The sequence below is a fragment of the Aulostomus chinensis genome, chromosome 4, assembly GCF_037954235.1.
Source record: "Aulostomus chinensis isolate RoL2024-O1b breed Wild chromosome 4, RoL_Achi_v1.0, whole genome shotgun sequence".
Taxonomy (NCBI): Eukaryota; Metazoa; Chordata; class Actinopteri; order Syngnathiformes; family Aulostomidae; genus Aulostomus; species Aulostomus chinensis.
The window spans coordinates 16,998,101-17,010,362 of NC_141323.1; the positions used below are offsets into that span (position 1 = coordinate 16,998,101).

At 40.9% G+C, this 12,262-nt stretch overlaps 2 protein-coding genes across 9 annotated transcripts in view; both read right to left on the reverse strand.

Annotated features, from left to right (window-relative positions):
- Positions 1-584, reverse strand: part of LOC147262863 (proline-rich protein 5-like) — a 22,699-nt gene extending 22,115 nt beyond the window's left edge. Inside the window, exon 1 of the mRNA XM_086202119.1 lies at positions 565-584. The gene's annotated coding sequence lies outside the window, so the exon portion shown is untranslated. The remainder of the gene's footprint in view (positions 1-564) is intronic.
- Positions 585-6,071: 5,487 nt separating this feature from the next.
- The window catches only part of wnk1b (WNK lysine deficient protein kinase 1b), an 89,788-nt gene continuing 83,597 nt past the window's right edge, over positions 6,072-12,262 (reverse strand). For all 8 annotated transcript variants that reach the window (XM_086202133.1, XM_086202131.1, XM_086202130.1 and 5 more), the window contains 3 exons: positions 11,644-11,816; positions 10,598-10,654; positions 6,072-10,417 (listed from right to left, as the gene is read on the reverse strand). In XM_086202133.1, coding sequence (XP_086058259.1) covers positions 9,983-10,417; positions 10,598-10,654; positions 11,644-11,816 — 665 coding nt within the window. In that variant the 3' untranslated portion in view covers positions 6,072-9,982. The remainder of the gene's footprint in view (positions 10,418-10,597; positions 10,655-11,643; positions 11,817-12,262) is intronic.

Genomic DNA, 12,262 nt, shown 5'->3' on the forward strand with positions numbered 1-12,262 from the left:
AGGGTTAAGAGAGGTCAAAAGGTTGAGGAAGTATTGATTCTATGCAATTTTAATTGTGGTTGGCTAAAAATCGTGGCTGTTTAGACGCCTTAGTAAGACATGATGTTGCATATGTAACAATCCACTGGTTTCCATTTAGGCCGCGCAGTGGTGGAGTGGTCAGCACTGTCGCCTCTCTGTAAGAAGGCTCCGGGTTTGAGCCCTGGCCTTTTTTCTGTGTGAGTCTCCATGTTCTCCCTGTTCCTGTGTGGGTTCTCTCTGGTACTCCAGCTTCCTCCCACAGTCCAAAGACATCAAGAGGGGACGAGGCTGATTGATACTCTAACTTGACCGTAGGTGTGACTGTGAGTGTGAATGGTTGTCTGTCTAAATGTGTTGGCCCTGTGATGGACTGGTGACCTGTCCAGGGTGAACCCCGTCTCTCTCCCAAAGGCTGCTGGGATAGGCTCCATGGTTTACATTTAAAACCAGTTCACATAAATGTCTTGACATCACAATGTTCTCATTGTTTTCCATTCTTAACACTCACACACGTCACCGTATAACATTAAGACATTCACATACCTGATTGTATGCGTGTGTGAGAGGTCAAACTTTTTGCTCAAGGGCACCTCAGCAGGACAGTTTCAAGGTCTGACCCCTGCCACCTGTTGCACGCAGGATCTTCTGTATCGAGATACACAATGTGTGTGTGTGTGTTTAAATACACTGTGGAAATGGAGTGTAGCTGAACACAAACACCCAGAGGTCACGTTAATGACTGTATGTGGTCAGGAGAAACACTTAAGACACAATCAGGTGGACATAAACGAACTGAAAACAACATTCACACGCACACGCACACACACACACACACACACACACACACACACACACACACACACACACGCTTTTGTCTGCAGACTAACAGGAACCCCTCAGGTGCCTGCATCAACCTGTGCAAACCTTCACCGTACACTAAACACGGCGAGGTAGCAACATCATCGCTACCGCATGTGCGAGCGACGGGGCTTCCTTCCCCAAATAGATGAGGGTTCTTTTTTTTTTCTTTTTTTTTTGTTATGCTTTTAAACACGGACAGAGATTCTCACTCTCATCAATGTCACAAACCAAATAAAAAGGTGAAAACTCCCCCGAATATTCTCACCAGCTCTAGAAGATTTTGGATCGCATCTTTAATCTGATATTTTTTTTTCTCATTTAATCAGAAAAAAAAATACTCCTTACATTTCACAGGAAAGTCTAATCCCCCCCCCCCCCCCCTTAAATCTTGCTGAGTCAAAGATATATTAACCCGGGTCAACATGAGCGTTCCACTTCAGTAACGTCACTTACTGCCGGCCTGGTTGGTTAACAAGCCAGGCGGTTTGTCCAAGGGCAGCTGAAGGTCATTGACGGCTGAGCAGATAAGAGAAAAGAACTAGAAAAATATCCTCTGCTCGGACAAAAGTGCAATTTTTTAAATTTTTTTTAAACTTTTTTTAAAGCTGACGTTGGAATCCTTTTTCCCGGGAAGTCTTTTTTTTTTTTAAAAGCTAAATTTATTCCCCCATTATTCAAAGCTATGATTTGTTCAAAAGTTGTTTTTTTGTTTTTGTTTTTTTAGGATACGTCAAAAAGGTAAAATGAAGGTTTTAAGCAGCAACTCCCACAGTCAGATATTTGATTAGTGATGGTACAAAGTGTTTGCAGGAAAGTGACATGAACTGTTTGGTAAACACACACACACACACACACACACACACACACACACACACACACACACACACACTGGTGCCATCATTAAGCCCATATGGAAACTCTCAGTCAGCTACAACAGTTATGTCACAGGTAATTCTCTGTCCCTGCACATGTACAGGAAAAATCAGTGATTGCTTCCACCGCAGAAATAACAACAACTCGTATGTTTAGACATTTGAAACCATTAACGATACTTGACTGGTTTCACTGGAGTTTACAGTGGAAATTTTGAACCCTTCAGCAGCAGAATGTTGTTTTGTTTTTTTCTTTCAGGGGGGAAATGTTCATGCGTTTTGTTTTGGTTTTTTTCTCTCAGGGGGGAAATGTTCATGCGTTTTGTTTTGGGTTTTTTTTTTTCAATTTTTAAAAGATTTTTGTCTAATATTCATTGTCAAATATGTATTTTTTTAACACCCACTGTGTTCATTGTTCTTTGTGCGAGTTTGATAAATCTCAAACACACGCTCTTACATTTTCAAACAGATGTTATTTGAATAAACTGACCACATATTTGGATTCCACATCGCAACTTTCTCACCTGAAATGTTTTCTGAAGTTACCTAAAAGCAGGGGAAGGCGCAGTTTCCCTCAACGCTCCACAACTGCGTAGTCAACAAAGACACAATGCATTGTGGGATAGTCGAGCGTGTCAAGGATGCTCTGGATGCATACAAAAAGAAAATCTTGCTCATGCACATTCTTGAAATATTCTTTCACACAAATTTGTTCTTTGACATTATAGATGCAGATAGCCATCGTGTTTTGTTTCCTGTCTGTGAGACTAAATTAAGGGCTAAAATTTAAAAAAGGACATTTTTGCACACAAGAGTGTTTTGTGAATGAAACCCACCGCTAGGCCGCAGACCAGTGGTTGAGAACCTCTGCTGTTGAGGTTTAAAAGTTACAGAATCATTCCGCCTATTATTTGCTCTGTAACCTCTCCAACTGATGAACAGCAATCAGTCACGAACAAATGAACTGTTGTGTGTTTGTATAAAAACCACATTTCCCATAAACACTCCCTCAAAGAAAAGCTTGATTCTCTGTTTCCTTCACTGAGCTTATTCAGATTTATTTTCCATCAATAAGACATTGTGACGTAATATCAACATTACCATTCTTGTTTAGGCTGGACAGACAGCGGCGGCCTGTCGCTTCCTGTTTTGGGCTGGAAACAACAACCTGAATGACCATATAAGTTTCTCCGGACCCTCCGACACATAAACGAGTTTCGCTGTTACAAGTCACCGTTTATGATGTGTCTAAAAGCTGCGGTTAAGATCTGGTCAGTTTAGGTCTAAATGAGCCTTTTTGTTTAAACCGGTGGTTTTCAGATCAACAGCAGTCTCAATTTGTGCCTGCTTACGGGGATGAACTCGCAGTTTCCCCGCACTTAAATCCAGTATTTGCGTGAGTTGCATCCTTCTAACTGTTCCTTACTATTGCACATATTACTGCACATGAACGTTTGTCGTTTTAGTTTGATCTCGTCGCGTGGATTACAAGAAAAACTAGAGGCGTGAGCATCAGACTGACTCTACGTCTGCGGGTCCCGTGGTTTATCAGGCCAGGTTATACAACATTTGTGTCAGAAACAAGTGAGTGAAATACCAGATTAGTATGAAGTTGTCATCCGTTTCTGGTTTTTCAAGTATTTGGTGAAACAAATTGTTGGAATTAGCGTCTTATTTCAACGCACTGTAAAACCTGGTTTAAAAGAGGAATTACTTTGATGTCAAATTCCGTCACTACTGATGCGTGACGTGAAACACAACTGTCCGTTCCGTCCCCTGCTCTATCTTCCACGTATTCTCTGTCAGCGTCCCCTCGATTCATCCTGCTGTATAGAGGGGAAAAATAGGGCCGTTCTAATGTTGGTCTAATTGGTCACGACAACAGGCTGAATGGGTAGAGGCCACACACACACACACACACACACACACACACACACACACACACACGCAAATCTAGGTTGATGACACAAACAAAAGCTGATCTTCTTCCTTCGTTCACGTCCTGTTCACTCATTCATCTCTGCTCTCCTTCTATTGTCTCTTGTTGCTACTTAACGCGTCAACATGGCGTTGGTGGTGGTCTCCTGCCTGATTCCGAGGTAAAACAGATGGAGTACAAAGATAAAGTTAAACCAGAACTACAGTCCTCTATTGGACAGTAAGCGGTCGCAGACTTTAAGGAAGTTGAAATAATGAACTGTGACTAAAGTGACGAGAGCGTTTTGTTTAATGATGTCACATTTAAAATGTGAGCTATTGCACAGAAATGCCATGATTTTCATGCTATTTGACATTTGTATGAACATTTTTTTTCACACAGTAATTATTAACGTGCCAATAGTACATTTTATTCCAACATTACAACCCGTTAGCTGTTCCACAACTAAAGAAACGGGGACAAACGAGGAAGGCTGACATAAAAGTAGAAGAACTTGTACGTCCCGGCCCAGTGCACCTGTGTAACCTCACTCTGGGCTGTGAAAATGGAAAAGTGCCCTGCAGGATACATGTCATAGCAGGAAAAGAGCCTGAAGGAAATTGATTGTTATAATGTGCTGGTAGGGCTCACTTTCCTTCCACAGGTCACTCTCCCTCTGGCAGGGATAAATTCAATTTCACTGTATCCACGGTGACACATAATGAGCTTGAATTCCCACCTCACAAAGAGATGTTTACCGATTGGTCAGGAGGGAGGAAACTATTCAACAGAGCTAGAATAATAGGAAAGAGAGCGAAGGTACGTGTCAGACTTAAGGGTTACTGAGTTCATGAAGGCGAGTGCTGAGCCCTTGTGGAGAAGAAAAGTACTGCAGATGAAAAATGAGTTGATACCTAGAGAACTTAAAAATGTGTATGTGTACCACACTCTGTTCAGCAAAAAAAAAAAAAAAAAATCAACTCTGCTTTTATGAATTACTGACGTAATTATCTCATGGATTAAAAAAAAAACCTTTTTTTAAAAAATTGTTTGTGTCCCGTCTAGACAGAGATGCCCGTCATTCATCTTAACAAAGATGCAAAGCTCTTCTGGCATCGCTCCACTGATTCTAGTAGTTTTCATGATAGCAAAACTCCAAATTCTGACAAAAAAAATCTAGTTTTTGAGAACATTTGAAAGTTGATAAATCTAAAGCTTTACAAGAGGAATCCAGGTTTAAAGAGCTGTACTCTACCCCTTTTCATCATGTCATTGTGTACCTGTTCATCTGTCTTTGTTCGTCCATCTGTCTTTTACAGGTTGTTCCGTACTGGTGTCCTGGTTTCACAAAAAACAACAACAACAACAAGAAAAAAACATTAGCGTGAATTCATGTCAACTGAATATCCCAAATTCTGCATTAAGGTCAAACCACACACGTTAATTTAAACAACTTTTATTTATTAAGTTTTTACAAATAAAGTAACAAATTCATTGTATTCTAGCGCAAGGCGCAACCTTTTTTTTTTTTTAACATGAAGCTTGAACACTCTATACTTAGTGCAAAACATACCGTTAAAGGCTGCCGATGACTCCCCACGTTTTATTTCATTCATCCATGTATTTTTTTTTCGTAATCCAACCACTTATGTATGTCAAATACAGAAAATGAAAACACTGAATTAAATTAGGTGCTGCTGTAGACATTAAAACTGCAGATAAAACCATTTTTTTTTCCCAAAAAAAAAAAAAAAAAAAAGTGAGAACACCAGAGAATAGCATCATGTTGAGAACAAAAAAAGGTTTTCAGTAACAGGAGGAGAAACTGTTGCTATGCTCGAGACTCGACATTGTTCCACAGGAGCGAGCTACTTGAACGTTTGATGAGTGTTAAGCATTATTTTAAACACGTGGGCACTTCTACAGTAAAAAAGAATAAAGGGTAAGTGATTTCTGCACAGACAAAAATATTATTTTTATTTGAATGAGTTGCTGTAAAAAAAAAACAACCAAAAACCCAACAAAAACTACTGCTACACCGTATGTCACGAAATCCTACTTTCTCACATTTCTCTCAAGTCTTTCACAGTAAAAGTACTCCACTGCAACTCCCAACAAACCCCCCCCCCCAAAAAAAAATCACTAAATTCGATATTCAGTGTAAATAATCCCACGTTAAGTAATATTGCAGAGTCTACTCCTTTGAGACGGATTGGTACTGTGGAAATCATTTGAGGCTCGAGCAAGTGCAGAGTGAAAATCGGCCAAGCAAAAACATCTCCAGTGAGTAAACGCAGTAAAAATATATTTATCATTTTTATTTTTCCACTTCTGATGTTTCCTTTCCACTCAAACGGCACTGAGTTGGCGATATTAAAGGTTTTATTTTGTTGTCATCGGGTTTTTTTGGGTTTTGTTTTTTTTTTTTTTTTAAACACGAAAAATCAGGAAAATTAAGCAGAGCGGCTTTTTTTTTTTTTTAAACGTTTATTTTATGATGGATTATTCACAGCTTCAACCAAACTCGCCTAGTAGTAAAAGTTTTTTTTTTTGGAATTCATCGTGAGAAATGTAAAATATCACCCCCCCCCCCAAAAAAAAGAAACCAAAAAAAGGCAACAAAAAAAAGTGATGTTTTTGTATACAAAGTAAACCTGTCATGCAACTCAGAATAGCCACTCCCAGGAAAATAGAGCTGTACCAGAGTGTCAAGGCCTAGAATCCTTCAACCACCAAAATCCATGTTACTGATCTCACTACTTTGTGTCGCCCGCGGGTAAAAATATCTTTAGTGCTTTTGTTTTAAATGGCCTTTTTTTTTTTTTTTTAAACATCAACAGGAGCAGATGTAAATATATATTCTCTACTTAATCTTTACAAGGACAGTGTGCTGCTGCTTTTTTTTTTTTTGATTGTAAAATAGCAAAAAAAAAAAAAAAATCCACATAAGATTCAAAAATGGCTACCAGATGGGCAGGATGAGGCCTGGAGTAGTTGTGCATGTTTTAGTTTTATGCTGCTCCTCATACTTGCAAATTTGAATGGAGCGGTACATGTAGATCATTTTGGTGCCATTTTTTTTGGGGGGGGGGGGGTGGTCAGATGTGGTGTTTTTACTGCAAACTGCATAAATGTGTGTGTGTTTTTTTAAATCCAGATGTCACAGTATTTGGTAAAAGAGCGGAGCAGCAACTCAACAGATTTTATCTTATGGATTCCTCGTTTTATGTATTTTTTTTCTATAATATAAAAATCTGCAATCACAGTAACAGAATATATCTCTGAAATTCACTAAACCAATGTGTCCACTGTATGCTGCACTGAGGGCAGTTTAAGTACAGAGTGGTCCAAGCTTCTAATACAATCTCCTAATCAACTCCCTCCTTAGAACAAAAAAGGAACAGAGAAATCACCCCTTTTTTCCCCCATATTGACATTTAAAACCCTGAAAAATGGCACTGGTAGAGTCTCTGCATCTTTCATCCTGTTGGAACTGAGCTGCTTCCTTGCTTCAGCGGTCGTCGGTTTTTCTCATCGTTTTAACGACAGCAGCGTGAGTGTCAGTTCAGTTCATCTGTTTAACTTGTAACTCTTGGTCAAGATATCCTTTCTTCATCTAAAAGATGTGTTGTTGTTGTTTTTTCATATATGCTTTTTTTGTTTTTAAGCCTAACATCATTGCAGCGACTAACAGCCACTATTACTAGAACACAAATCTACCGCACGCCGCCTCGAGTCGTTCACCACTGACTTAAACACGTTGTAATCCCGAGATGAAAGAAGCAACAGGAAGGAAAGCAAGGCACTAGTGAGGAGCTCCAGGATTCGCTGGAGGAATCTAGGGAGTCGGGGAGGACGCAAAGAAAGCCGATAAAAGACAGACTTCTGTTTCAAGTACATCAAAATGGACACCATTGGTTTTATACATTCACATTCATCTAACAAAAAACAGGGGGACGGGGAACGAGGAGGGCTATTTAAAGTGTCTGATATATATATATACACAGTTTATTATATATATATATATATATATATATATATATATATATATATAGTACTGTTTTCAGAAAAAATAGCTAGCATTAATTTATTATCTAAATATCCTGCTTTTCATTCCTGTTTTATCGTCAGGTTTCGGGGTCGGTTTCCACTTTCAATTCCATCAGTTATGAACCGAAGCTGCGGTTGAATAGTTGTTAGTAAGGCATTTCTTTTTATCAATTAAGTCCTTCATAAATGGATATAAAGACTATTACTGACAAGGGGGTTCTTTTCATTTTCACATTTTGATGATTTGCGGAAAGCAGCGAATTGAAAGTGAAAGGACCCCTAACCTTTTTATTTCTTGATAACTTTGTGACATTTCACCATAAAACTGTCTAACAACATCATAAACAACAATAATCACAGTGTTTCCACATCGTACAGCGATGTGCGCGTAGAACAGGTCCATCGACAGAATACGTTTTTGTTTTTCTTTGTTTTTTTTTTAAATAGAATAATAATCATTAACAACAATCATGATGAAAAATAATGTACATTGCAATCGTTTCAACTCAAATGTGGAAGCTATGAGCTATGAAGTGAGGCATCCGTCTAGAAATCTATGGAGCTCAAATGGCTGCTATGTCTCTGAAAATGTGTGTATTTACATACGTCTGTGCATGACTGTGTGTGTGTGTGTGTGTGTGTGTGTGTGTATGTATATGTGTGTGTTCATATGAATGTCTCATGCATGGTGTGCGAGTGTGTCCGACTGCTAGTAAGTAGCAGCAAGCGAAACAACAAAAGCATCTAAAATTGAACCCAAAAAAAAAAAAAAAATGGAATCATCATGGCTGACATTCTAAAAAAACAAACAAACAAACAGCAAATAAACAACACAAAACTGTACAGGGATTATTATTCTGATATCAAGGCCACTTTTTCTCCAGCTCTCATGTTTGGGTGATTTTTTTTTTTTTAAATCATCTAAAAGCGTTCTGCTGTTATTGCTTCAAATGGAAATTAGAGAGGGATGGAGGGGGTGGGGGGGTGGAGTCGTGACAGTGAAGTGGCGGATGGTTCGCAGAAGCATGTCCAGTCAGCACCCCTAAGCAGAGGTTCACACAGCCAACGTGAGCTAACGGAAAACAGATGAGCTGTTTGGCTTCATGCAAACTGCTGCTCCCGTTGCTTGTTTCTCTCTTTACTCTCTCTGCTTCTCTCCATCTTATTTGAACAGGAAGAAGAAAGTGTCACGTTTTTGTTTGCTTTTTTTTCCCCGTCGGAGGAGGCGCAACCTCACCAACTCTTGACTACACCTACTTTCAAACAGGATGAATCTTATTTGTGCTTTGAAAGAATCTGAGGAGAACATGAACCCACTCCATGAACCCTCTTTGCATTTTGTCTGTTGCAAAATTATCCAGATAGCAAGAATGTGACAGCTACGCTAACCGACTTGTTGAGCATTTTAACACTTAAAAAGGAACACGCTGCAAGTGCCTGAACATGCTAGCCCTGGTCTTCTCTTCTTGGGACACCACTTTATTCCACAAGAGGCGATAGTGAGTAACCGAAGCTGCTTCTATGGTGGTCCAGTGCAATCACTCTCTGGAGTGCTTTTGGCGTTCTCTATCCTGTAATAGTGACACTCACTTTGCCAGCTTGTACCAGCAGTTTTGCTCCTCAGCTAATGCTAAGGAAGTTAGCATTTCTTTGTGGTATGAAATAGTCATGATATGGTGCCCCCTACTGGTTTGGAGTGTGTAATATGATTCACTAGGTACAAGTCTGAAATGTTATTACTTCCAGCAAAAGATGCTAAAGGCAAAAGATGCTAAAGGATGCTGACAACAGACGCAGCCATTTACTGAGAGATTCTGGAATCTGGCCACCACATTTTGCCCCTAAACACCACCAAAAATGCCCCCTCCATTGACGACAAGACCAAACAATAAGCGCTCATATATGTGACCTCACACACATTTGCAAACCTTGTCAAAACATCTTTGGCCTTTTAACGTGAGTCTTTATCCTTGAGCGTTTGCCTGGCTGTGACAGACAAAGACAGCAGAATGCCAGACTGTGCGACTGACAGCTTCTCACACACATGGATGGAAGATGAGGCGAAATGCAACAAACGAAAAATGCTGAGACGCTCAAATCCCAACCCTGATTTCTCACTCTTCTTCATTTCCCATATTTCTTTTCACTTCCTGATCAGGTCAACATCTGTAAATCGATACTTCCTCTGCAGTTGATTCAGCCAAAAGCACTCCAAACCGGTCCGAATGGGCCATGATTCAAATGAGCCCTCTCCCCAGCCCTACGTGGTCCTCATGTTGGGTCCTCCCGGGTTGCTGACTGACTTTTGCAGTGCGTTGTTCAGATTGAAGGCCTGGAGCGGCCCCTGACCAGGAATCTGTCCACCCACGGCGCTTGGGTATGGCCCAAGAGGCTGAGAGGTGCTGACCAGCAGAGGCCCCGATTGTGTAAGAGCCTGGTGTGGCGTTGGCAGCCCATGAGCTGGTCCTGACCACTGCGCGCTGTAGGCAGGGGTGGGTGTGTAGTGGATGAACTGGGGAGGTTGAGGTTGGGGTGGAGTGGATGAGGCAGGGGGCTGGCACAGGGAGCTCTTGCGGGAGGCCATGGAGGTAGCAGAGGTGGGATTTGAGGGGAGGTGGGCGGAGCCGCCAATGCTGCTTGGGCACAGCTGGCTGGGAGCAGAGTACTTCCTGCCCAGACTGGCGGACTGGATGACCTGCAGAAACATCACTTATTTATAAAATCTTTTGTGTCAATTGGTAACACATCTAAGAATTAATTGTTTTCATGCATGAGGTGTATGTGTGTGTGTGTGTGTGTGTGTGTGTGTGTGTGTGTGTGTGTGTGTGTGCGCGTGCGTGTGTGTGTGTGCGCGTGCGTGTGCTTGGAGTCTCACCTCATAGCTGTGTCCCTGTGCTGGGGCCTGCTGCAGCTGTTTGGCATTCCTCTTACCCTGAAATGTATGTTCGATTCAATTTACTCATTGGAATACAAAATTATAGACAGCAAATACATTACAAATGTAGTATTACAGCTTGGGGGATATTCAAAGCTCTAAATTTTAAAAAACGCTGACAACTTTGTAGCTTGTACAACTATTTTGGACAAAAAAAATGTGGCCGACCGTTCGCGTAGCAACAGTAAAAGTAGCACAGCAACAGTTTTCAGAGATGATTTTAACATTCGGCCTCTGTTTTTAACGCGCTTGCTTTTTATGACCATGAGTTTACTTTTTTTAATGTTCTCTGTAAAGTGTCTTTGAGTTTGCTCTCAAGCGCTTACTAAAGAAATGTTTTATTATAATTCAAAATTTCACCACAATCTTCAGCTACCGTTTCAGGGATTGTTCAATGTCAATTCATGCGAAGCAACAAGACGGTAAAGCTGCAGGAGGGTAAATGCACAGAAAAGAGGACGACGGCGTCCACGATTGATTAGCTATCAGTCTGCCCTCCTCTCCTCCTTCACCTGTTCGCTCTGCTGTGAGGAGGTCGGACCGTTTCTTACAGAGAGCTACAGACTCTCCTGTTCAATGTAAAGGCCTCCTTATTGAGTTGTTTAATCTTTTAAAGCACATCTGATAAGTGTCGATGTCATTCCCCATATGGAGGAACTGCATTGAGAAGAGAGACGCTGCAGCAGTGTGGTAATAAAGTATATCAAAACTTAAACTTGAGCTTTTCAATACTCTGGTCTTGAATAATTCAGTTGTTCAATGGAGAATTTCAGAGCCCACCCTGACGTGCAAAACAAAATACAGTTAGGATTTTTTTTGCCTTGAGAAATTTTAGTGATCGAGTTAACCAAGGAATCTTTTCAGCCCTAGTTTATCACACACACACACACACACACACACACACACACACACACACACACACACTACTGTTTAGTCTTCGCATATGACCACAGGAGCTGGTGAGTCATTTCCAACGTAAAACAAACCTGCGAGAGGTTCATAGCGTCCCTGGCCCAGTTGTCCACCAGTTTATGGAGATCATCTGTAAAGGTTCCTTTCCTTTGGTGGGGAACTGACATGCTGGAGGGTAGACACTGAGAACCCCCCTGGCTCTGACCTAAACCGCCTGAACCACTCACTGCGTTGGTGCTGTTGGTCCCTGCGAGGAAAAAAACAAACAAAACAAAACAGAGGAAAAAGCAGTGTGAGATGGGTGAAGGATGGCTGGTTTGGGAAATGGCCGTTACATGATGCTGGTCGAGATGAAAGGTCAGGAGTTTCAGGGCAGGTCAGGATGTCATAATGATCACAGAATAATACGGTTTAGTTTTAATGAAGAACTAATAGACGGGAACAAGAAAAAAACAATGACACGAGGATAAAATCTCTTTCTGCTCTCTTGCATTCCCACTAGATAATCTGTAACCCACAAAATGCTCCTACACAACAGCCGGCCCACTGAGCGTTTCTGGGTTACTGCTCTATTTGTACATTAGATGGCGCTCAAGTTCTGTCAAAGCAGTGGATGGTTTACTTTTGCCTCATCATAGCAATCAGAGAAGGAAAAGAAACACATTAGACTCACCTAGCACCAAAAAATTATAA